General features: G+C 43.7%; 1 protein-coding gene across 1 annotated transcript; it reads left to right on the top strand.

Annotated features, from left to right (window-relative positions):
- Positions 1 to 9,880: 9,880 nt before the first annotated feature.
- Positions 9,881 to 23,269, top strand: LOC310787888 (high-affinity choline transporter 1-like; the record flags this gene model as incomplete). Its single annotated transcript, XM_083649343.1, has 6 exons — positions 9,881 to 10,021; positions 12,555 to 12,722; positions 13,096 to 13,249; positions 15,290 to 15,507; positions 15,944 to 16,463; positions 22,830 to 23,269. The coding sequence occupies 6 exons, from the start codon at positions 9,881 to 9,883 to the stop codon at positions 23,267 to 23,269; spliced, it is 1,641 nt and encodes a 546-aa protein (XP_083505469.1).
- Positions 23,270 to 26,599: the final 3,330 nt, after the last annotated feature.

A 26,599-nucleotide genomic window follows, 5' to 3' on the forward strand; every position in this document is an offset into this window, starting at 1 on the left:
TTACGGTATCTTTAAAATCTCTAACAACCAAGGTTTATTACAATACATTACAAATATGAATAATAAAAACTTATTCAATGATCAGGATGTCCAGGACCATTTCTCATAAACACGAGCCGTACTTTTTGAAAATAAAAGTTGTGAGAGTTTAACTTCATCTGTAGTGGCAGGAGCCCGAGCACGTCCGGTAGGGCGAGTCGATCTTACACGCATGGCCTGAAATCTATAAATTGTCAGCCCGAGCGCGTCGGCCTGGGTGGGTCGGGTCCCGTCGGGCTCGGGCTAAAAGTGAGAAGTCTACGCTCGGGCCCCAGGTTTGCTGTGGATGTTGAAATGTTGTCAGTTGTGCAGCCTCAGGTGTTAAGCTGAATCCTGGAGTTTAAACAGCTCACATGACTACAAGTGTGACACTGGTTAAAGACCAGCTGTATAAATCTACATGACTACAAGTGTGACACTGGTTAAAGACCAGCTGTATAAATCTACATGACTACAAGTGTGACACTGGTTAAAGACCAGCTGTATAAATCTTAGCATCAGTCTGGCTACTGTAGTGTCTAGCAGCCAAGGACAAGTTGGGAAATCAGACTATTGCATCCTCCCCTCTGTAACTTTCCCCTCTGTAACTTTCCATTAGTCCCTCAGGCAGCAGCAGTTCAGACATGTTCCACCTGGACAGGTGAAACATCTCACTTCGGACAGTCAATCTGTGTATGTGCCACAGTCACAAAGCCAGTCTGACTTTAGAGCAAATCATTCAGCCAGACAAATTGTTTTTTCGTTGGGTACAGCATGGCTCTGAACGTCCCAGGAGTGATAGCCATGGTGTTCTTCTACCTGCTGGTTCTTGGGATCGGCGTCTGGGCTTCTTTTAAATCAAAGAAGGAAGAAACGATGAACAAATCTAACAGAATGGAGGTGACTCTACTGGCAAATCGAGGCATCAGCTTGGTGGTGGGAATCTTTACCATGACAGGTGAGTTTGGGAGGTGCAGGGCTGGTGTCTGAAAAAGGTGTCCTCAGTGGACATAAACTTTCCATTCTTTTTTTTTACATAATAGTCCTTTTCCTTTGTGTTAAGTTAAGTTAAGTTAAGTTATACTTTATTTATCCCCATGGGGAAATTCATCCTCTGCATTTGACCCATCCTCTACTAGGAACCTTCCTAGAACTAAGAGCAGTGGGCAGCCGCAGTGCAGCGCCCGGGGACCAACTCCAATTATTTTTGCCAGTGCCTTGCTCAGGGGCACTGACAGGAGTGTATTAACCCTAACATACATGTCTGTGTGTGTGTGTGTGTGTGTGTGTGTGTGTGTGTGTGTGTGTGTGTGTGTGTGTGAGTGTGTGTGTGTGTGTGTGTGTGTGTGTGTGTGTGTGTGTGTGTGTGTGTGTGTGAGTGTGTGTGTGTGTGTGTGTGTGTGTGTGTGTGTGTGTGTGTGTGTGTGTGTGTGCTTATCCCTCAGCTACGTGGATTGGAGGAAACTTCATTATTGGCGCAGCAGAGATGGTTTACAGCCCCTATTCTGGTCTAATCTGGGCTATCAACTACCCAGCAGGATATATCATCGGTTTCATTGTCGGTAAGTCTGTCAACATCAGAACAATTATAATACAGGCCTGTCACAGAGTGAATACTCTTTTCTGATTGGCCGGCAGGTGTGCGTTAAAGTTTAATCACCATTCTAAATCCGTTATCACATTATACCATAGTAGTATCAGCATGCATCTGAAATGAGTAGTCATTCATTTATCAACACTAGGCTAGTCATTCAACGCGTGATCCTCTGAACACCGACAATAAGCACAATAACATTTGCCTAGTTCAGTCACATAGAGAGGATTGGCACACTGAATTTGCACGTCAACCAATGTGGGTGTCGTACGACGTCAGAGCGTATATAATATATTATATATAATATATTTAAGCAATATAGCATGAGAGCCAGTGTGTTGTGGCAAATATATCCCGCTGATCAGCTGTTATCCCACTCGGCCTGCGGCCTCGTGGGATAACTGCTGAGCAGCAGGATATATGCCACAACACACGCAGCTCGAGTGCTATATTGCTTTTATAAAACGGTTTCCAAGTATGATAATATAATAATAATAATAATACTATAAGTCCGACTGGCATGGCATTCTGGTAGAGTCAGTTGAAACACTACTGTAAGGCGGGACCGCAAGAACGTGCGGGTGATTTGATTGGATCGTTCTGGAGACTGAAGTTGACATTGGCCAATCCTGGCGCTTGCTGAGAAGCTGAGAGCTTTCTGGAAAGCCCGACACCAACTAACGTTACGGGGTTAAATGCGGGGTTAAATGCGGGGTTAACAGCCTTTTTTTTGCAAAGAAGACATTAACCCGCGTCTATTCTTGTACAAAACATAATTTTCTGCGAAGTATTAGTAAAGTTATAAGCGAAGATCGATTCACAAGGATCTGACAGCTGTCTCCGCCATTTGTTTTTTCTACATTGTCATTTGAGGTAACCAAAGCCTTTTAGTAAGAGAGTTGCCATGGCAACTCATAACCCATGGCCATGGGTTATTGGAGTGGGTTACGGGATTTATTCAATGACTGTGAACCAATCAGATTGCTTGATTTGAGAGAGCCGTTTTATTATATATATATATAATATATTATATATAACAATTATTATATATTATTATATAAATATAATATATTATATATATATATAATATATAACGGCCCGTTCAGAAGTGCTAATAAACAGTATTTACTACGATTTTAACTACTGTTGTTGCGCGGAGCAGCCATCTTGGATTTTTGAGGTCGGGGCTGCTGAGGCTTCGACAAGTTTGTCAGAGAAAATCCGAGCACTGGTGACGTCACCGTTTGAGCTCATAACCTTTGAACCGTCACATTCCCGTTTCCCAGTTTTAAAGGAATGCCCCATAAGCGGCAGCTCCGCCTGCTCTGCCAGCCAGCTAGACATGCTGGGGTCCCTACAGACCTTTGCTTCCAAAGCATGCTACGAGCCGGCCTGCAAAAGCTGTGCCTCGTTTCCTGTTGCTCATCAATAGCGCTGGGCACACTCCCAGTGCGAGCATTGCAGCAATGACTACTTTGTGCTCGATGATAGCAACGACGAGAATGCCCAGCCGCCGGTGTCGGCCAGCCCAACACTGACACTGCTAACTTGGCCCCCGATGCTGTGCGCTATCTTCGTCTCCTCCAGCTTCGGACGAAGGGCAATCGCAGGGGGAAGATGAGGATGTTCATGTCTCCACAATCTCCCACCTGCCTGCTCTCTCCCTCATCTCCGCTGCCCACATCACTCTCACGCTGAAGACTGATTTCCCCTGAGCTTCTTCCAACTGTCAGCCCTCCCAGACATGGACAATATATGAAAACAAACACAAAAGACAGCAACACATTCACAAAATGAGAGAGTGATCCCCCCCCACCTTCCCCTCCCCCTATGCCTCTACCTACCTTTCAACCAGATTCTTCAAATCCCTACCATTCCACAGTTTGACAGACGGTTCCATGGTGGACAGGGCCCTGGTGTTCCACAATACCATTCTCTCATCAGCTCTTTGCTTCTCTGATTGAGATTGAGATCTGTACAGCGACATCTTGATCAACGCCCTGTCCGTTCATCAGGTTCTACCTGTTGGATGTGTCGGGCTCTTTGTCTGGATCTGTGCTCTACACTGAAGCACGTGATCTGTGAGGAGTTCTCTTGTCCTGGTTGACCCTCTGCCCTATCCATCCGTTTCTGTTGGATGTGGTGGGTGTTTCTCCAGTCGAGTGCTCAGTGCTGGCACGAGCCTGGTGAGAAACCGGTCTGCCTGGCCCTTCTCCCTCATGCGGTTACCAAGGGGGGGCTTCTGGACCAGCGTCCTGGGTCAGCTTAGGCCTTGGCCACACTGATCCGTGGTGTCTGTCCGTGTGCGTTCATTTCTCTGTTCACTTCCATTCATTTTCAATAACAGCTGTCCGACTGTCCGTGGAGCACTCAGTAGCAGAGCCAGATTAACACCCCCAGGGGCCCCGGGGCACTGAATCTCCCAGGGGCCCCCCTACCTATCGTCCGGATGTTTGGATGTTTTTTCGCCATATTTAGAGGAATATCTAATTTTAAATTAACATTAGTATTATACTGTTATGTCATTATTCAGTTTCTCAGATTCAGTTTCTCACTCACTCATAGGCGATTCTAGGCTTTGCAAACAGGGTAGCACCAGCAGGATAAAAATATTAGTGTGACTGGGGGGTTTCTAGGGGGGGCTGTGCCCCCCTGGACAAAGAAATTTTGTACATTTTAAAGTAAAATGCATGAATCTGATGCACTCTGAGAGCAAAAGGAAGAGGCTAATCTTCACATTAATATCCTCTTCACTGTGCTGTGGCTTTACAATGATGAAAAAATAATTGACATTACATTTCCAATACAAAACAGCAGAGGGTGCCGCAGCACCACAAGCACCCCCACTTCCCGCGCCCCTGGTCACCACTTGCCCACAGGCATCCAATGAGACTAAATCATCAGACCTAATCTTCTTGGAAACACATTTTATTTTGTTCTGATTGGTCTTAGATTTGTGTCATAGTTCTGTGGAGCCCAACATGAGCCCGACCAAAAAAAAAAAAAAAAAAAAAAAAAAACTTTTTTTTTTTTTTTTTTTTTGGAGGGCCCCTTCACCCCGAGGGCCCCGGGGCACCTGCCCCGGTTGCCCTATGGTTAATCCGGCCTTGCTCAGTAGCGTACGTATCCAGAAAATCTGCATACGTTTTGATGGATAGAAAGTTGAAGAGGGATGAACTTTTTCTGGATGGACGTATCGGATGGTCGGATGGTCGGATAGTCACTGTCCGTTTAGCAAATCAGAGTCAAGGTCTCGAGAGGAGGCGTTCCGAGAAGATGGCGGCCGAGGCGGTGAAGGAGGCTATAATTAATGCTGTGTACACCATCCCGCTGTTGTACAACGTGATAGTCAGTGTCACCGTCTGAATTCACCATCTAATCTGGTCATTCAGTGGCATTTTATTGCCACATAAGTAACGTAGCACACAGAGCTAACAGCTAGCTGATGCCAGCTTTCTTCTTCTCTCGGTTAATAGGCGGGTCGCTGACACCTTCAAGGTGCTTACCGCCACCTGCTGTACAAGTAGGTTACTTGTACATGCAACGGACATAAATCTATCCGTCTATCCGTTCTGTCCATTTTTCTCTACGGATCAGTGTGGCCAAGGCCTTATCCATCCATCCATCCATCCATCCATCCATCTATCTATCTACTCTATCTATCTATCTATCTATCTATCTATCTATCTATCTATCTATCTATCTATCTATCTATCTATCTATCTATCTATCTATCTATCTATCTATCTATCTATCTATCCTGTCCTATCGTCCTGGGCCAGCTTATCCATCCATCCATCCATCTTTGTTTGGATGTCTGGCTATGTTCTGCTCTTCTGGGCTCTGTGTTCATTATACTTATCTGTGTTCCTGACCGCTTGCTCTGACCCTCTAGCTTGAGTCTCTTGGGCTATGGCCTGTTAGAGACTGACCCCACCCCACCCCCACACACACACACCTCCCTGTCTAGAGGCAGTGGCCTGTTAGAGACTGACCCCACCCCCACACACACACACCTCCCTGTCTAGAGGCAGTGGCCTGTTAGAGACTGACCCCACCCCCACACACACACACCCCTGTCTAGAGGCAGTGGCCTGTTAGAGACTGACCCCCCCCCCCCCCCCACACACACACACACACACCCCTGTCTAGAGGCAGTGGGGGGAGGCGGGGATGGTAATGTTAGGGTACCCGCCCACACCTTGAGAGAGGACAGGGGTGTGGGTGAATCCTGATCCTGGGTTATTGCACTATGCAGCCAATCTTTTGTGACTCAGCAGTGTTTTTGGTGCTGTTGTCACATCAGTGGTGTACTGATCGGACTCCGCCTCAGTAGACAAATGGAGCCACTAGGCGGAGCCTGTGAGAAATATAATCAAAGTTACGTATTGTAACTTGTGATATGATCACAGGTGGAGCCGGGTGGCTAGTGACCTGATGCTGCATAGTCACTGAATGTGACTAAGGATACGTTCACACAGCCATCCTTAGTGCTTGAATCTGACTTGATGCTCACATCAGATTTTTTGTGTGGCTGTTCACACAGACTTTTTAAAAGTGGCCCATATCCGACTCCAGTGTGAACAGATCAAGGACCTGAAGTGACCCGCATGCGCAGAAGAACAACAATAACGTCACACGCAGCACACTGCTGTTCTACATAAACCCGGAAGAAGACAGCAGTAAACATGGCGGTAGCTGACGATGTTGTTTCATCTGTTGTTCACGGTTTAATTTCAATGCCCGCGTGTTGGTCCTCCCCCTCCCTCCTGCGCAGAATAGTGACGAATGTCGCTCTGGAATGACGTAAAAGTCCCATTGAAGTGGTGGACGCTGCCAGGAAATTTGTGGATATTGAAGACATTTCGGGAGATGACTTGACGAAAATGCTGAATGAAGCGTTCGCTTCGCCCTAGACGACTGGTCTGGGCCACAGTATGGATATTGGGGTGAATGGGCGCATTTTGGGTGGACACTTTTTATTGATATTGTATTTGGGCTATAGTTTTAGCAATACAGTAGGTGGCGGTAATGCACCATTTAAGGATGCCAACTGCCATAAAACTCAACAGAAGAAGAAGAAGTACCGTAAATTCCGGACTATAAGCCGCACCGGTGTATAAGCCGCACCTGCAAAGTTGACTATTTTTTTCTTATATAAGCCGCACCGGACTATAAGCCGCGGGTGTTTTAATGGTATTTTTTTTTTTTTTTTTTTTTTTTTTTAATTGTGTTTTAATGTTTAATTACCATATGTAAGGGTTCATGCACAGAGGGGATTGTCGGGAAAGAGATGGCTGTTTGAGGAAGCTCCCATTTATTAACATTTCAACAAAACAACATAACACAACACCACCTGTGTTGTTTTTTACAGTGCACACAGTGTCATACAGTGTCATACAGTGTGGTGAAAAGAGGGCAAGAGAGGAAATTAAAACTTATTATAGTTATATAGGATTTATAGTTAGAAAGAGTGCTAAAAAAGAGAGATTTTTTTTTTTTTTTTTTTTTGGGGGGAAAAAATCCATAGATAAGCCGCACCGTTATATAAGCCGCAGGGGCCAAAAAAGGCCAAAAAACGGGAAAAAAGGTGCGGCTTATAGTCCGGAATTTACGGTAGTCACATTGAAGCATTAAGTCAGATATGGGCCAGATGTCTGTTCACACCGGAGTCACTTTCAAAAACATCAGATTCGAATCTGATGTTTTACCACATTTGAAAGTAGCCCAGGTCGTCTTTAAAAAAGTAACTTTCAATGTGACTTGTACTGTTCACACAGTCATGAAAAAAGATGGATCTGAGACACTTAGGGGGGAAAAGATTAGATTCAAGCACTAAGGATGGCTGTGTGAACGTAGCCTAAGTCGGCGGAGCTGCTGCTTATATACGCTCTGCATCATACGGCTCACACATTGTGGGTTGATGTGTGCTAATCCTCTCTATGTGACTGAACTAGGCAAATGGAGCTACTAGGCTCCACCTGGAGTTACAATATGTAACCTGTTATTATGTCAGCTTTCTGACTCATACAGTACCTGCATACCAAGGTCTTAAAAAAATATAGATGGTGGTGAATGGAAAGAGACAATACGTCTTTGGTCCTGTTTGAATTGAGCCATGAGGTTCACATGTAAATCTTGTAAATTTAAAAGATAACTCTGCATGTCAAGAAAGTCGCAGTTTGTCCTGAAACTGAAACGTAAGGTTTAGTTTTGTATGGAACCGCTCAATCGACCGCGAGCCCGGTCCATTTTTTTTTTTTATAAACATAGGCTATAATATTATAGGCTTTGTGTGGTAGTTGAAACATAGTTTCAAGTTGACGTTTATTTATGTTTGTAGTTATTAAGTTAAACAGCTAACAGTGAAGCACTATATAAATATACATTACATTACTAAACATACAATAATGAGTATTAATGTTCTGTAATTCTACTCATATTCTAATATTTCTTATATTTCCATTCTTATACTTATTAAACAATAATTAGAGAGAGACCATGATGATGCCAGCCTTAAAATTAGATATTCCTCTAAATCTGGCTTCAAACGGGCAAAATTTCAAATGTAAAACGGCCACATTTTTTCAAATGTGTGTCTCCTGCAGAAGTGGCCCCCCCAGAACTAAAATTCAAACTCCGCCTATGCCCGTGGCACAATTCAAATTAGATCAAAATAAGTAACAGCTCTCTCCGTTCACCACCATTCATATTTCTTTCAGACGCTGGTGTGCGTAGCGTAGGGTCTGACTGGACTCTCTCTGGTTCAACAACAAAAAATGTGACAAGAAGCTGTAGGTGATCCATGTTGTTACAGAATGCAAATGTCTCTTTGTTTTATTAGGTGGTCTTTTCTTTGCCGGGCCGATGAGAGACAGGAAATACATGACCATGATGGATCCTTTCCAGATCAAGTACGGAAAAGTACCAACGGCTGTTTTGGCGACGACATCACTTCTAGCAGACATTATTTGGGTGACTGCAACACTTATTAGTTTAGGTATGTAAGCAATGAACACTAAATATGCCAACACATACAGACAGAGTGCATACTGCTGCATGTCATGTGTCCAGACAGCGATGCTTTAGAAGAACGAGAGGGTCAAACTGCCAGTCAATTCCTCTATCTGTGTCACGTGACACTCTATCTGTGTCACGTGACACTCTATCTGTGTCACGTGACACTCTATCTGTGTCACGTGACACTCTATCTGTGTCACGTGGGTTTCGCCACTGCACCGGCCCTTTAGGAGACAGGCGACATCAGACCGCCCCCTTTTTGCTTCCTCGGTCAACTCTCGCCTTTCCTGTTGTTGACACTGAAAGTCGGACTGTTAAAACCATGTCCTCTTTGCTCTCTGACTACTCGATACTTTAAGCTAGAAACTCCATTCAAGCTTTAAACAGGTCACCACTTTTAATGCATTATTACTCTTATTCACCTTTTAGATATCTCTTGTACTTTTTGAGAAACCACAGTTTACGTTTTATGCTTTTTTTCAACCTATATAATTGCAGCCTTTGAAACCAGCCTTGACTGTGTGATGTCACAATTCACTCTAGCTGACTTCCATTGTAGCAATCCACAGAATTGGAACGACAGGGAAGTTCACTCAATGAGATAGAGAGAGAGCTGCATGTCATTCAGAAATACAAAAAGATCGGCCCATCTTTTTGAAAAACTTATGATGCTGTTGGCTATTATTTTGTTGATTGTAGATCTGCTCGTACGCTTTCACTTCGCACACGTGCAGATCCGTTTCCTCAGCTGAGAATCGTTCGTGTCTCCAACTTACCAAATCTTCCATTGAAATAACAATGTGCCAAGGTGCAAGCACACCTGGCTTTTAAAGCGAATGGGAGATGACACTCTGATTGGTTGGGTTCATGCTACGCCCAAAACACACCCCCATGTCGATGGAAGGACGGGAGTTTTTTAGTCCAGAAAACATTCCTGGAGTTTCACAGCAAAACACAGTTGCATCATTCTCCTAAACAGTTGAAGTGGATGGTGACCAACTTTCAAACGTAATGATCTCATTTTACTGATGTTAAGGACCAGGCCAAGGGCAGAGAACCCTGCCTGAATTCCCTGGAAGCTCTCCTGAAGAGTTTTCAGGACAGCATCTGGAGAGGGGCCAGCAGAGTATGAAACAGTGTCATCGGCATAGAGATGGATAAATGTGTGTGCGTACATAGATGTGTGTACCAGCTTGGTCCTCTCTCCTTCTGTGTGTGTGTGTGTGTGTGTGTGTTATAGGTGCAACCATGAGTGTGATTCTGGATGTGTCCTACACTCTAAGCATCTGGATCTCTGCTGCAGTTGCCATTACCTACACACTGCTGGGAGGTCTCTACTCGGTGGCCTACACAGACATCATACAGCTCCTTCTCATATTTGTCAGTTTGGTGAGTTTGCTTAAATCCTGCTGTCAGATTTGATAGTAAGGATGGCCCAGTGCAACCAAGGTTTCATTCCCTCAAAAAACTGCCTTCTAAAAATATTCTCTCTAAACAATTGAAGTACCATTTCAAATCATTTACTTACAGTAAAGGTCCCATCTTGCGTAACACAAGATCTTCTTGCTTCTTTGATTGTACAGGACTTGGGGGTGCTATATAAAAATCATGGAAGTCTCAAAACACAAGGGGCCCTATCGTTGCAAAAGCGGTAATTTTGCATTTGCCCTTGTTTTGTGCTCGTTGAACGCCGCGTGCAATGCAAATTGGGGGCGTGCACAAGCGCATACCTGTTATAATTGTACTGGACATGCATGGAGTAGGCGTGCCACATGCCAAGGCTCTATGCACCTGGCATAGAGCCGGTGCATGGTAGCCTATTGCCTATTACTTATCCTACTGCATAGGCTAAAGTACCCGCTAACGTTCACGTAGCATATTAATTAATTAATCGTTCGGGGAATAGCTTATTATACGCTGTAACGTTATGGACTGCTAACGTTCACGTAGCATATTAATTAATCGTTCGGGCAATTGGTTATTATACGCTGTAGCGTTATGGACCGCTAACGTTCACGTAGCATATTAATGAATCGTTCGGGCAATTGGTTATTATACGCTATTATACGCTGTAACGTTATGGAGATTTCATTTAAATTACTGCCTGTCTATTGTGTTATGTTATACAACTGCTACGGACTCCACTCGCCAGCACCCCCCTCCCCCCAGCTCTTTCTAAACAAAGACTCCTCATGTCTCCACTCCGCGAGTGCATATAGTGGAGACATACCTAGCAACAATGAGATGATAGCCTATTACTTAGCCTACTGCATAGGCTAAAGTACCTGCTAACGTTCACGTAGCATATTCATTACCCTTACTGTGGCATGTCAAGCTGCAGCGTCCTCCGTGTAACGAGCAAAAAAGTAGTGTGGAGCTGCAGCGTCCTCCGTGTCCGTGTAACGAGCTAGCCACAGTATACCTGGGCCGTTTCTCAATACCAAGAATGCATTCTTGTTCTTGTGTTCTTGGGGAGAATGTTCTTGCTAGTCGTTCTTGGAAGAATTAACTTGCTAGGTCACAAGCACACATGACGCTGTTGGCAGTTTGAGACGATGCGTTCTTGAGGGTATTGCGCAATACCAGCGCAGAGGCCGCCTGCAGTACTACACAAATAAAAAGCTCAGCTGATGTAGATGCAGCCAATTTTGCTCTGGAACTTTTTGCCATTTTTCGCCATAAATGTTCGTAAAGTGGCACTTATTGAAACCTACTACCCTGCTTGTAGGCATCAAAAGTCATCAGAAATTAATTTAGTGATGAAATAAAACTTTAAATTGTAAAAAACTTTCCGGAGCTTATGGCATCTTCTCTGCTGCGTTCTGCCTCTGCTTATGCCGAAATGCATGCTGGGAGTGTGGAAAGACATTTAGAACCTGAATCCGTGCTCAAATGGTCTGGGCGACAGAGTCGAATGTAGGGGCCCTGCTGTGCATGCTGCACACCGGCCCCAAAAACAGGTAAGTCACGTCTACCCAGACAATTATAATTTTTAAACAGTCATGATTCTGTCTAAATTAGGGGTGGGACAAAATATCGATACTCACGGTATCGCGATATTTCCACTTGCGATACGTTATCGATACACTGGCACCAAGTATCGATATGTTTATTTAATTTTTTTTTTTTTTTTTTTTTTTTTAAATAAACAGGCTAAAATATTATGCTGTGTGTGGTAGTTGAAACATAGTTTCAAGTTGACGTTTATTTATGTTTGTAGTTGAAACAAAAACATAAATACTGTAGGCTACATGAATGGAAATGTTTGCTCATCTACTTTTAGAAATGATATAGGTAGGTAGGTTATATTTTCTTGTTTTAATAATAATAATAAAAATACTTAATGTGTAACTTTTCCTCCGTGGTATCGAAAATGTTATGAGTGAGTGAGTGAACTCTGAGAGAGTTCATGTCAATTCTGCTAATAAATACATAATACCTGCTTCTTGCCTTTTAGGGGTATTTTTTTCTCTTCAGTTACACAGGTATCGTGATGTATCATCTTCCAATATATCGATTATCGCAGAATCGCTGTATCGTGATAATATCGTTATCGAGGGCCAAGTATCGTGACCATATCGTATCGTGAGCTACTCAGCGATTCCCACCCCTAGTCTAAATCATTACAATATGTTCGCGTGAGGTGGGGATGCGTTTAGGGGCGGACGGGTGGGGGTGCAAAACTCGCCATAACACCTGGACACTTGCGCCTGGCAGACTGCTATCGTCCCTGCAGGGATGATAGCATAAAGCAGGTGTTAAGGCACGCAAACAGGTGCACAAGTGCAAAAAGGGGATAGCGCCTGTACCAAGATAGGGCCCCCATGGCCCCCAGATAAAGCCACACCAGCCATCGAGCCATTTTGACTACTGTGATTTGTGTCCCATTTACTTTAGTCAGATGTTTCTTGTCTCTTTGCAGTGGCTGTGTGTCCCATTTACTTTGATGAATACTGTCTCCTTGGACACCACCCAGACAGCCCTGAACAACACCACCCAGACAGCCCTGAACAACACCCTCCAGGTTCCCTGGATGGGGACACTGGAGGCAGAGAAAGCCTGGATGTGGGCTGACAATCTTTTCACTTCGGTAAAAAGAAATATCAAGGAAATGTCCAATATCAGTTGATGCTATATCCAATTGCTACTAAATGATATAGAGTTCTTCAGGACATAAATATAAGCATGTCACATGCCCTGTATTCCTCACTGGCAATCAAAACTGAGTATCATCTCTGCTGATGCTAATCAAACCGAACTTCTCAGGGTGACTTAAAAATCATATCTGAAGCTGGAAATAAGGTCCAGGATGTAAAAAAAAAAAACGAATTCTCCTTTAATGAAGTCAAGGTTCTTTAAACTCTTTAAGGTGAAACATAGTGTGATTACTTTATTTCACCTTGGTTTTGCTTTGTGTTCTTTTGTCACTTAATGAACTGACTTGAGATTTCTTTGATTTGAAGAGTTTGGGCAATCTTGGCTATCAGGCTTTCCACCAGAGGACGCTGTCTGCCACTTCATCAGCCACCGCCAAGATCAGCTGCTTCGTTGCTGCTGCCCTTGTCGTTGTATTTGCAATTCCTCCTCTTCTGATCGGGGCAACAGCTGCATCCACAGGTATACATGATGTATACACATACACATACACATACACATACACATACACATACACATACACATACACATACACATACACATGTATACACATACACATGTATACTATACACATACACATGTATACACATACACATACACATGTATACACATACACATACACATGTATACTATACAAATACACATGTATACACATACACATGTATACACTTACACATACACATGTATACACATACACATACACATGTATACACATACAAATACACATGTATACTATACAAATACACATGTATACACATACACATGTATACACTTACACATACACATGTATACACATACACATACACATGTATACACATACACATACACAATATTAGGATGTCAAAACAAGTTAACGTGAAAATAATACTCTGCCCATCAAAGGTTTGAGGATAACAAGCTTTTAATGAATCAGCATGTTTTCTTTGTCGGTTTGCAATAGCTTAACCTCATTAAAGACACACAAACACACACACACACACACACACACACACACACACACACACACACACACACACACACACACACACACACACACACACACACACACACACACACTGGAAGGGCTTTACATATAGACAAGTTTCCTGGGCACTTCCGGTTTGCTTCCGGACTCGGGCCGCGATATGTCTGTCTCTTCTGGAATACAGAGAAGCGTAACGTACTAGCGTCATCACAGTGTATCAGTGTTTCTCAACCATTGGGTTGCAGCCCATGCGTAGGCCGCGAGCACCCTCTAGTGGGCCGCAAAATATTTTCAAGTTGAAGCTCAGAAAATTTGTGGGCCCGAGTCTGTGTTTGACCAGCTTTGGCCCTCTCAATTTTTAAGCTATAGCGAATATTCTGGTATTGGCCAAAATTAGAAATCTAGACGAATATGTAGGTAGGCAGCGGTGTCAAACTCATTTTAGTTCAACGGCCACATGCAACCTAATTTGGTGTCAAGTGGCCAGACAAAGAAATTCAATGCATAATAACCTATAAATAACAACACCTTGCAATTTTCCTGTTTCCTTTAGTGTAGAGAATTATAGGTACATTTTACAGTATAGACGGTTTTAACTTGACAACAAAAACATTCTAAATTGAACCCCCGCTCACTTCCTGTTGCAGTGTTTGCTATGGACATAAACAAAAAAAAACATTCAAGTGCAGGACTGACCATTCCATGAAAACCGCCTATACAGCTGAGCGGCGAAAACAAAAGTAACGATGTCGAGTGAATATTTCTGCAGTTTGCCGAATGCTGAGAAAAAGGAAGTGCTGTGGGGTTGCGCTCTGGTGAAAACCGTCTATACATTTTCACACATGGTTTATGTCTGTAACGGTGCATTACAATTGATGCCAAATGTGCAATTCTCTATATTCAAGCGTACTGAAAATAGTTTACCATTTAGTGATTCATACAGAAAACATGAATAGGCTACTTAATATTTAACTTGCTCATGAAACCTGCTACCTCTATAGCCTTCACAAGTGCAGCATGTGCATCATATTGGATTGAAGGACTTCTCAGTGCAATTTTCACACTTTGCAAAGTCATCCTGTGGGCCGGATTGGAGCCTCCGGCAGGCCACTTCTGGTCCCCAGGCCATATGTTTGACACAGATAGGCAGATAGACTACCATGCACATTGTGTGAGTTTAGGCAATTCTTATTTTATAATTATTTTGCATGATCCAATTAATTTAGACTATGTTTAACATGTTTAAGGTGGACTTTCTTCTCCCTCGGCAGATGGTGACACCCTAGCGCCCTCTAGTGATCAGCTGCCACTACCTGAAGTCCTTTAAAGATCCTTTGTCTAATAGTTCAATTGTACTCCAAATTTCTCCTCTGATACAGGTCTAGCACCGAAAGTAGCATATCTGCATAGCAGTGTTGCAGGAAGTCTCATTGCTTTATCTACAGTTTTTCCATTCTATTACATCAAATCAATAAGGTGGGCAGATTCCCTTTTTGCCAGTTTATGTCTCAAAATGTTTCTATGTGTCCATGCCTCAGACTGGAACCTGACTTCCTATGGTTCTCCATCTCCATTTGAACGTGGGGAGGCGTCTCTAGTCCTGCCTCTCGTCCTGCAGCACCTCACCCCATCCTACATCTCCATCATCGGTATCGGAGCCATAGCTGCTGCTGTGATGTCATCGACTGACTCCGCCCTGCTGTCTGCAGCCTCCATCTTCACCTCCAACATCTACAAGAACATCCTGAGGACCCAGGTGAGACAAATCTACAATCTGCGTTTACGTCAGGGGCGTAGGCAGAAATTCAATTATGGGTGGGCCTGGATAAAATTGGGTGGGCCTGGATAAAATTGGTGGGGCAATTGCATGACGAAAATTCCTAGATGTCATGAAGTTGTCATGCATTAGACTCTGGAGATGATGTGCCCTGCGTTTTTAAGCTACAAAACCATTAGCTAGCAAGGCAGCAGCAAGTTTGCCTCTAGAAAACAACCAATTTAAAACAAAACAAAAAAAAAACGTTTTTTTTTTTTTTTTTTGGGGTGAGCCAGGGCAAGAAGTAGGTGGGCCTGTGCCTACCCAGGCCCACCCGTAGATACGCCCCTGGTTTACGTGCACACTAATAAACCTGTTTATTATTGACCTGCATGTCTTTGGTCTTATATTTCATCTGTATCTCTTCTCCCTGCAGGCCTCGGGGAGAGAGCTCCAGTGGGTGATCCGTGTCACTGTGGTAGTTGTGGGTCTGGCCGGCACATTGCTCACCAACCTGGGAAACAGCGTGACGGTGTTGTGGATTCTCAGCATGCTGCAGACCTACATCATGGTCTTCCCTCAGCTTGTCTGCGTGCTCTTCTTCAACATCTCCAATGGTTACGGGGCCCTCATGGGCTTTGTGGTGGGGCTGTTGTTAAGACTTTTGGCTGGAGAGCCGCTGCTAGGGCTGCCAACTGTACTCCACTTCCCAGGATGCACTCTGGAAGACGGTGTTTACGTCCAACGCGCTCCAGTCAATACCATCTGCATGCTGTGTGCCTTAGCGGCCATCTTGCTGTTCTCCTGGCTGTCCTCTCTGCTCTTCAACAAAGGTCTAGTTCCTGAGAAGTGGGATGTGTTGAAAGCCCATCACTTGCCAAAACGACAGGTCACACCAACAGGTGGCGCCAAAGGAGACAATGATGAGAATGACGATGAGAAAAATGATCACCTGGGTGCCTCTGCAGTGTTGATGAGCACTAGCTTTTAAAAATAAAAGTAAATATAGTAGATGGTAACTTACTATAATATATTACACATGTACTATAAACTGCCCTTTATACAAACGTAGAAGAGAACCTGCATTTTGTGTTCTTCTTTTTACACAGGGCCATGATGACTACATTTGAGATTAGTCCCTTTTTTTGGCACTGACGTTTAGTGAGGCTAGGGAAGGGGGCGGGGCTAGGGAATAGGGTCCGTAGCAGTGGGCTATTAGGCTCTGTAAACAATCCCAGAATGCAATGTGCAATCGATTGCGCAAGATTGTGCATTGCATTCTGGGATTGTTTTACACCATATTGGTTGATTGACAACCATAACTCATTCATAATATTGGCTACACGAGGATGCTACCAGCTGGCATTTTGCCCTCTGTTCAAGCTCCATCCCCTCTCCACCGCGAGACCCATTATTGCAGGTGGTGCTCGATGCAGTACTGGGCTCCTCCCCCTGGAGCTCCAGAGGGGCAGGAGTTTTAGCTCCAGAGAGGAGGAACCAAGCCCCCAGGAATAGTGCTGGGCTGTGAAGCCATTTGAACATGGTGGCGAAGCTCTGTATTGCAAGTCACGTGACGCCATGCAGCCCAGAAAGGAAAATTCCACACCACTTGCATGGGGACCCCGGCAGCTGTTAAACCCAGGGGAATTTTTTCCGGGTGTCACTCAAAGTATAAAACGACTCTTTTAATTATCAAACAATTTTTTATGGGGCATCTTTTCTTCAGAAGCCACTAAGAGCCGTATACGGGTGTATTTTCTTCATCTACATCTACATCCAAGGGTGGGAGGGGTGGGAGACGTCATGGAATACGTCATGGCACACATGCGCACTTCGCCTTGGGCCGCATGGTCAGGAAGTAAAACCAGGAAGAAAAACCCCCCATGATGGCTTCATGCGCCAGTGAGCAGCCTCCGTCCGAATGCATGGGTGGGCGTGGCTCGTCCCCTATCCAGTTCTTTTAATACATCCATGGGAGGAACTGCCATGCTGCAACGAGGAAACTCACTCCCGGTAGAATGTCTCTGCCTTCAAAATAAAACACAAATAAAAGTGTTTATTTTTAGGTCAGTGGAATAAACGCAAATAAGTGTTGTTTTGCGCGTCATCATTCAGTTACTGGAGGCGGATTGCATCAGCTCTTTGCCAAAACAACCTTATAGCACTTTCTAGCCTATTTATTACTCATTAGGAATACTGTATACAATATACATCATCCACATTCTGTAAATACACGTGAATATCCATACTCATTTCTATATGTATAGCCTATATTTTACTCTCTAGATCAGATTTACTTTCTATTTAACTCCCCCCGTACAATTAATTTGACAGCTCATCCATCCTAGTCAACATTTCACTGCACATTGTGCTTGTATGATGGAATATGTGACACATGAACTTTCATTTGATCTATTATTGTTATGAAGCCACCTGTATGGTTGTGCTTATTGTATTAATTAAATCAATTCATTAATAAAATAAACAAGGTTTTTCTGTTCCCCAAACTCCAGTTAAAGGATGGCTTTACTGGTAATCAACCCACTTTGTATCATTAATAATCTTGGTAATAAGCACATGGGCAGTGTTTACCTTCTCTCTGTGTTTTCCTCATGGAGATCTCCCATTTCCTCCTCTGGCAAAGCGCCCCCCCCCCCGTTAAGTATGGAATAACGTCATATATGGATTACAAGCAGCAAATACGGCGGGAGCTGCTGTCTATGTGACGGACAGCAAACAGAGCAGGCTGCCGGCGGCACAGAGGCACGTTAGATCACTCTTATCTCATTCTCTCTCTAATAAGCATATGAGCCGCTGTGTGTCGGAAAATAAGCTATTTACAAGACATAAATGCAGGCATTTCACATGCCCTGTTTTCCCTCGTTTCAGGTCGCAGTTCAAACTGATTATGGTTTCTGCTGATGCTAATCAAACCCAAAGTTGTCAGGGTGACTTAAACATCATATTTGAAGCTGGAAATAAGGCCCAGGGTGTAAAAAACAACCTGGCTTCTCCTTTAATCTCTGACACAGATGCTGACTGACTGGCCTAACTGGCTGAGTCCACATTAGGTGCAGTCTACCCATCTTACCAGTCAGCAGCTGAATTGGACCATAAGGTTGCAAGGGTCATGACTTTAACCATTGATACACCACAGATCGACACCTCTGACCAGGGCCGCTGGAAGTCACTTTAAGCAGAGGGTGCTGGGAGGAAGGGACTCTCGCCGAAAAAAATTGGGACATTTTTTTTTTACATTTTTTTGCCATATTTAGAGGAATATCTCATTTTAAATTAACATTAGGATACTGTTGTGATGTAATTATTCAGTATTTTCTCCTTTTCTCACTCATTCAGAGCAAAGAGGGAGATATATAGCATGATGATAATGCTCTATATCTCTCTATTTGCTCTGAATACACCAGTTAACATGACACAGACAACATGATAGAAATATTATCAGCAAACTTAATGACTAGACTAATTATTCTGATCTGAATGGCATATATCAAGAAACATTGACTCCTCTCTTTGCTGTATAGTGGGAGGTGCATTTTTGAGTAGGCTATTAAAATAGCATGTCAAGTTCACATTTCTTTATTGCCAGATTAAACAATTCGTATTGGTTGTTGGTTGGTTGCACACCTGCTGCATGCGCGCTTCTTCTTCTTCTCTAGCCTACAAGCATGTAACTTCCTTGATTGTTATTGTTGATAATTCTATTTAAATAGGCTACATTTTCATTTCCCGAAACATTCTTAAACAAGAAAGGAACATAGTGCACTGCAAAATATTTTTAATTACATTTGTAAAAAAAAAAAATTGAAAAAATCTAGGGGGTGCTGCAGCACCTGCAGCACCCCTACTTCCCGCGGCGCTGCCTCTGATGAGGTTGAACACATCATTGAGGCAGTTTACATATAAAGAATACTTGAGGTCCTCATCAGCCTTGCTATGTGTGTAGGACTGGTACTACAACACAGGAACAACTCGCTCTCTGTGTGACTGTACGTTATATCGTCCTCTGCCTGTCTGCGGCTCTGTGTGACTGTATGTTATATCGTCCTCTGCCTGTCTGCGGCTCTGTGTGACTGTACGTTATATCGTCCTCTGCCTGTCTGCGGCTCTGTGTGACTGTACGTTATATCGTCCTCTGCCTGTCTGCGGCTCTGTGTGACTGTATGTTATATTGGGGGGAGGAGAGAGGCCTTCTCCCTCTTTCCCCTTTACTATAAATCTTCCATGTCCATTGACACTGTCCGGTGAAGCAGTGAAACAGAAGCTGTAACTGCTCCTCTAATCTTCCCACTCTGCATCTCTGCTGGCCATTATGGCTCCAAGGGTCCATTCATCACCTCTGCCTGTGACACTCTTATGGAGCAAGGCAAGTGTGTCTGACACTGTGTAAGGGATGGGAAACCAATGCATAAAGGCAAGTCGGCACAGATCACCCTGACAAGTGTGCATCTAAAGTCTTACAAAATCAGAAAAGGTATGATTTCTTAGATCGGCGGTCTGACGTTTGCATTTCCCCAGAAGAAACCCTATGCTATTATGCTAATTTATGCTAAAGAAGCTTAATAAACTTTGATTATCATTTATCTTGATTTTGGAGCTGCACCAATCAATCGGCTCGACTGATGAGTTCGTTATGAATGTGGTTATTTTTCTTGATTGCAGCCCTGTTGTGATTATTAGTCTGCTAAGAGTTGGCACTAAGTGTAACTGTGATGTGTTAATTTGCCCATCAGGCTCTGGAACATTTCCACCGCGGCCCGTAAGTCTGTTTTGACTTCCTTAATCAAGTCCTCACTTTAGATTCATCACTGAGTTTCACATGATGGAGAGCCTGCCAGCAGCACACCAGCAGCCTCAAAATGTCAGCCCAGCCCCTAAACACGGGCTGGATGATTGCAGATTTGGTTGAATGTTACTGATGGAAAAAGCTCATTACAAATGGACCAAAATGTCTGATCCAAAACAGCCTTATTGGCTTGGCTGTCGTCAATGTGCAGCTCAAAGCACCTTTCTGTTTCCCCCCTGCTGGCAGGTCACAGTTGTGCAGCGTTGTCGTTTGAGATGATCTCCAGTCAATACTCTCTGGTTCACTCAACGGTCAAGCTGGGAGACAGTAAAGAGAAGAATGACTCAGCACAAACCAATCTCTCCCTCCTGTCCTACAGTAGTTACTGAAAACAGATGACTCGCTGAAAGCAGGGAATGGAACTGCAGTACCTCACATATTATGTATTATGCAATTTAGGTATAATGCTGTAGAGTAAGTTACCTTGCAGAAAAGAGAGGCAGGGCTTCCATACTTTCTCTATGGGATGTAAGTGTAAGTTAAGGGGACCGGATTTCTGAAATCAAAATAGGGGATATTTCCAGTTCCGCTGTCAATATATCATTAAAATATCCAATGTTATTATCTATGAAATAAAAAAGGGGGTAATTCCGATTTTGTGTATTTTGGCCATACTGTAATAAATAATATCCCTCCAAAATAACACATTGTAGGAACACCATCATCACCATATCAAAAACCTTTGACATTTGGAGATTGCACTAAATGAGTAACATCTGTAGCATGGGGTCAGCCCAAATGTTCCCAAGGTCCAATGTTCCTCGGAGGTTGTAACAGTCCTGGAAACACCTGGAAATCTGGGACAATCCAAGAAACAACCTCCCCAGGTATGAATCTTAAAAATAAATAAAAGCTATTCGGGACAGCCCTACGGTGAACAAAGTTCTAAGTTCAAGTTCAAGATACATGATACACACCTGATTAAGCCATCCCTACCACTCGGTTGAGGTATGTTATGCAAAAAAAAACTCTAGATTTTTTAAAATCTCCCTCCCTACCCCCACACACACACCACAAATCCAATGCCACCATCTGATATGGACCCGGAAAAGCACACGGCCCAGCCGCTGCCTGGCCTCGCCCTCAACTCGGCTGCTGCGTGGACTTGCCTGCTCTTGGCATGTGCAGCGCACAATCACCTGCCCTATCCACCTTATTTTTGGCGGCCATTTTGCCTTACGTTAACTATGGGTTCTATTTTCGGTGTAACCAATTTAGATAACCCCCCAGCCCCCGACAAAAAAAACGTCTATGAGGATTTTACCCTTTTACAGCAGAGCCATTCTGCTCTACAGCCGTGTCGTTCGGGTGCTGGGATAACGTAATGCATTGTGGGTAGTCGGCTACTAACTGTGGCTAATGTTAGCGGCTAGCTAGCTATGTTACATGGCAGTAAAACGCCACCAAATTGATTTAACTTTTAACCATTTCGAGTAACACACATTTCGAGTTTCCATACGGACCTCCAGCGTTGGTTAGTTGTTTATAACGTGACTATATTTATAACTTTTACAACGGACTCCAGCTTCCGGTTTATAATTCGGGTCTGCAGCCAGAGTATAACAAAGGAAATGGCAAGCGGCAACAATGAGTCACGTTAAACCGGACCTTGTACCCACGATTCTTTTTTTACAGTGGGGCATTCAAAAATAAGGTGGATTGGCATGCACAATTACTCAAGTTCGCATCACTGATGACATCACTGCCACTGACGATGTCACAATGCCGATGACAGCACTGATGATGTCACAATGCCTATGACATCACTGATGATGTCACAATGCCTATGGCATCATCAGTGATGTCATAAGATGATTTTGGTCAATAATGATGTCACTGATGACATCATTGTGACACCATCAGTGGGACAAAAATTTAAACAGAGTCCACTTGCTCCCTTTTAGATAAAGGATAACTTTGCAAGTCAAGAAAGTCAGTTTGTCATAAAACTGTTGCACTATATTAGAAAGACTATAGACAACCGGTCCCGTAAGTTATGTCATAGCTTTGTCTCCTGCTAGACCCTTCAGACGACGTATATTGTGTGAGATGAGAGATGTACTGTAGTTGATTGAGCGGTTTCATACGTTGTGTTTCAGTTTGATGACAAACTGCGACTTTCTTGACTTGCAAAGTTATTATAAAGTTAGCTATTATTTATAATTGACAAACATACATGTGTAGGCTACCTATGTGTATCTGTATGATTTGTTAAAGTGCATTTATAGTTCAAAGGTTTGAATTCAGTGCAGTAAAAAGAGATGAAGCAGGTGTGTAATACATAGAGAAATATATTTAATACATTCAAACAGTATAGCTTTTCACTCACCAGCATGTTTACATGTCGAAGTACAGAGAATTCATTCATGATGAAATACGACCTGGAAACCTTCACTTTACAGCCTGACCTGGAGCAGTGGGAGGGGACATGTGTTTGGATTGGATCTGCTTTTTACAGATCCCAAATTGTCCCATTACCACCAGAACTCCCGGCAAATTGAATCCCTGGTGTTTACAATCCACCGTGCCTTCCATAACACAGATGACACAATCCACCATGCCTTCCATAACACAGATGACACAATCCACCGTGCCTTCCATAACACAGATGACACAATCCACCATGCCTTCCATAACACAGATGACACAATCCACCGTGCCTTCCATAACACAGATGACACAATCCACCGTGCCTTCCATAACACAGATGACACAATCCACCATGCCTTCCATAACACAGATGACACAATCCACCGTGCCTTCCATAACACAGATGACACAATCCACCATGCCTTCCATAACACAGATGACACAATCCACTATGCCTTACAGAACACAGAGGATATCAACAGGCAAAGAAAACACTATAATGATACAAACTGCTCCCCACAACAGTAGCTGAGTTTCCATCCAGTTATTTTGATGCAAATTTTGACCAAGCAGCAAATGGCAAATTTCAATGAATGTTGGTATTTGTTCATCAGTAAGTGTAGGCTATTTGTTTGTATTTGTCTTTGTATTTGGGGGAAAGCATAAAACTTATCTGACACAAAAGAACAATAACGTGACCAGTACTATTCAATTCTTCAAATACTTTTTCCATTGGACCTTGCTTTACTTAAATTCTTTACTTTACCCATCCCTGGGCTTTACACAGGTTTGGGCTTTAGTGTCAGTCAGTCAGTCACAATCTACATTCATCAGGCTTTTTCCCATGGCGCTGGCCAGCAGGCCGGCCGGGGTCAGAAGATAGCAAAGTCAGGATACTCAGCCACTCAGTCATTCAGTCACTCAAGGACGGCTCGTGAGGCTATAGGGAATAGGGGCCGTAGCTACGGAAAGGAAGGTTGTAGACGGTCGGGATTCGAGGGGTGGGTAGGGGGAGTGGCTAGGGGGGTATGGGTGGTGGTGGGGAGGGGGAGTAGCCACGCAAAACCCCGCCTCCTGCATGAATCGCTTCATCATGACCTCCAGCATGAGAAATGCTAGGTTGTTGCTGTTTCCAAGTCTTAAGCGTACGGCCGCTTCCAGTGCAGCAGACAAAGCAGGCAAGAGTACGGAGTGGGGAATGGGGATCCGATAAATGAACAATTAAACAAATAAATAAACTAATCGTTTTGAAGCCAATTTTGGTCAAATATTCAACTTCCAAAAGTGTGACTTGAAGCCTCCAGTGCACATAGCACATAGCACTGAGAATGGACTTTAGAGTGAAGTAGGAGACAGATCATTTCCATCAGGGAAACGTTTGAGATGAAATATACTTGCATGTTCGTGGAACAAGGGAGGAGTAGATGTCATTTTAATGATGCTAACAAGATCATTTAACTTTTCTATGGGAAAAACATCATTATTCAAAGTAGAGTATTTCATATACATGTTAAAATATGACTTTAGGGGGTCTTTCATGATATTTGGAGCACCAGTTTGCTCATAAAATACTGTACATCCCCAAGAGACGGACTCCATTGTACATTGTGCCTGTCATGGGAGGGGTCAGGGCTCAGTGATTTGCTGAAGGGCACTCTGGCAGGGGAGGACAATGACTTTCATGAGGGATTGAACCCGTGACCTTCGGGTAACGGAGCGGTTTCTCACATGGCAGCGTGATGGCCTATTAAGAGTAATTTATATTTCTGTGTCAAAGTGTGTCTTTGTCGGAGGTGCTGCTGTACAGCAGCTTAGCTGCAGCACGACTCTATAGCTGCTACCAGATGTCACTAAATTCACAGTGGGAAATATCCAGAACATGAGTTTCAGAGAATAAACGTACTGCTTCTTATTGTTCTTGCTTCTGTGTTAGCAACACACCACAGTGCACCACATGCAGAATCACCCACACAGAACTATTACAGATATACACCCTCGATTCAATTATAATGATCAATTATAAAACGGATAGTTCCGGTCCATGATTGTGATTGGCTGAGTTGCGTTCCAAGCTGTTGTAAAATACTCTATATAAACACACACCTGTGAGCGCATCACAGTATTACTGCACCAACCAGTTGTGTGTGTGTGTTGCTGCATCTGCGTTGCTTTGCAACTATTCTGCTAAATGGCTGAAGGACTATTCTTGCCTGGCAGAACAACGATTATTTGTTATCAATATTGCATTTTTGTTGCTGTGTTTATTTGATGAAACCTTAGCAGGTATACGGCTATATGTCGTTTTATAACCCTTTTATAAAAGCAGTAAGCACCGTGAGGCCGTGATTTACAGTGATTTTACATCAGCTAAGAGGGTTAAAAGGGGGGCGCGGTGGCGCAGACCTTCTCACAGCAAGAAGGTCGTGGGTTCGATTCCCGCCTGTGGGCGATGTGGCCGCTGTGACAGCTGCTGTGGGCGCTGAAGGTGTGTGTCCCCATTCCCATGTCCTCAGTGCCTACTTCCCAGGTGGGGTCGTCAAAAAGAGCCTGTCTGTGTGGCGTTTGCATGTTCTCCCTCCGACGCTCCGATGGGCTTTTAAAAGGGGGTTTTAGGGCCTCTGTTTTGCGTCGGGCCTAACAACAGCCTCTTGGGTCTTTTAAGTATATTTTGGCCTACTCCTTAATACCAGCTTTGTCAATAACTACTGCACCATATGTCTAAGATTTGACAAGATGAATGAATGTGACATGTTTGTGTGCGGTGTTACAGAATCTCAAGGAAAATGTCACTGAATTAGTTCCATAAAGCATGTTAGCATGTTAGCATGTTAGCATATTGGACAGGAACAGAAAGCTAAACCTCCTCTGGCTTCCTGGCTGTGAATGAGGAAGACTGAGTTGACATTGAGGCAGGACAGAAGACAGGCAGTCAGGTTTACAACAGTCGTTCTAACAAAATGTGTAACCGCCTATAACTACAACTGCACAGTGCAGCATCACTTTCACATGAAATCAAATCTCTCACTATATTTATCAAGGCATATTCAATGAAAAGTCAAGCAGTCACACCATGTACTTCCTGAACAACCACTGATTCATCTTCTACTCTACAGCCATGTTTTAGACACAGGTCTGAATAAGATTTTGGATCATCTGTAATTTAATTGAACGCTTTAAAGCAGTTGGGACGTCACTGGCAGTGTTTAAAGCACAACATGGGGTCAGTCATGGCTGCCTTATCAACAGGATTAAAAATCTGAGTTATTTCACCAATTTGATGTTTTTAGTTATGCTACAAGATCAATACAATCACAAATGAACAGACATGTACTTTTTTAAATAACTCCTATCTAATAAAGGGCGTGGCCTGGACATAACCCATTTTCATTGGAGGACTCTGTACGGATATTAAAGGTGCTGCATGTAGCATTTTTTGTTGTCTCAAACTTGAGAGCACATGGTGTTAGGGTGGTGCAGTGGTAGTTTCCCTGCCTACCAACACGAGGGTCGCAGGTTCGAGCCCCCGTGTTACCTCTGGCTTGGTCGGGCGTCCAGATAGGCACATTAGGCCGTGTCTGTGGGTGGGAAGCCGGATTAAGGGTATGTGTCCTGGTTGCTGCACTAGCGCCTCCTCTGGTCGGTCGGGGTGCCTGTTTGGGGGAGGGGAACTGGGGGGAATAGCGTGATCCTCCCACACGCTACGTCCTGCAGGTGAAACTGCTGGTAACACTTTATTTGGATAGTCCGCCTAGAGAGAGTCAGCATCTTAAACTCTGCTGGAGAACACTGTTCACTTCTCCTTCAGTTCATCAAGAATCTTCTGTCACAGTTGTGAAGGTCAAATATCTCATTTTCTCA

The sequence above is a fragment of the Poromitra crassiceps genome (assembly GCF_964638095.1).
Source record: "Poromitra crassiceps genome assembly, chromosome: 13".
Lineage (NCBI taxonomy): Eukaryota > Metazoa > Chordata > Actinopteri > Beryciformes > Melamphaidae > Poromitra > Poromitra crassiceps.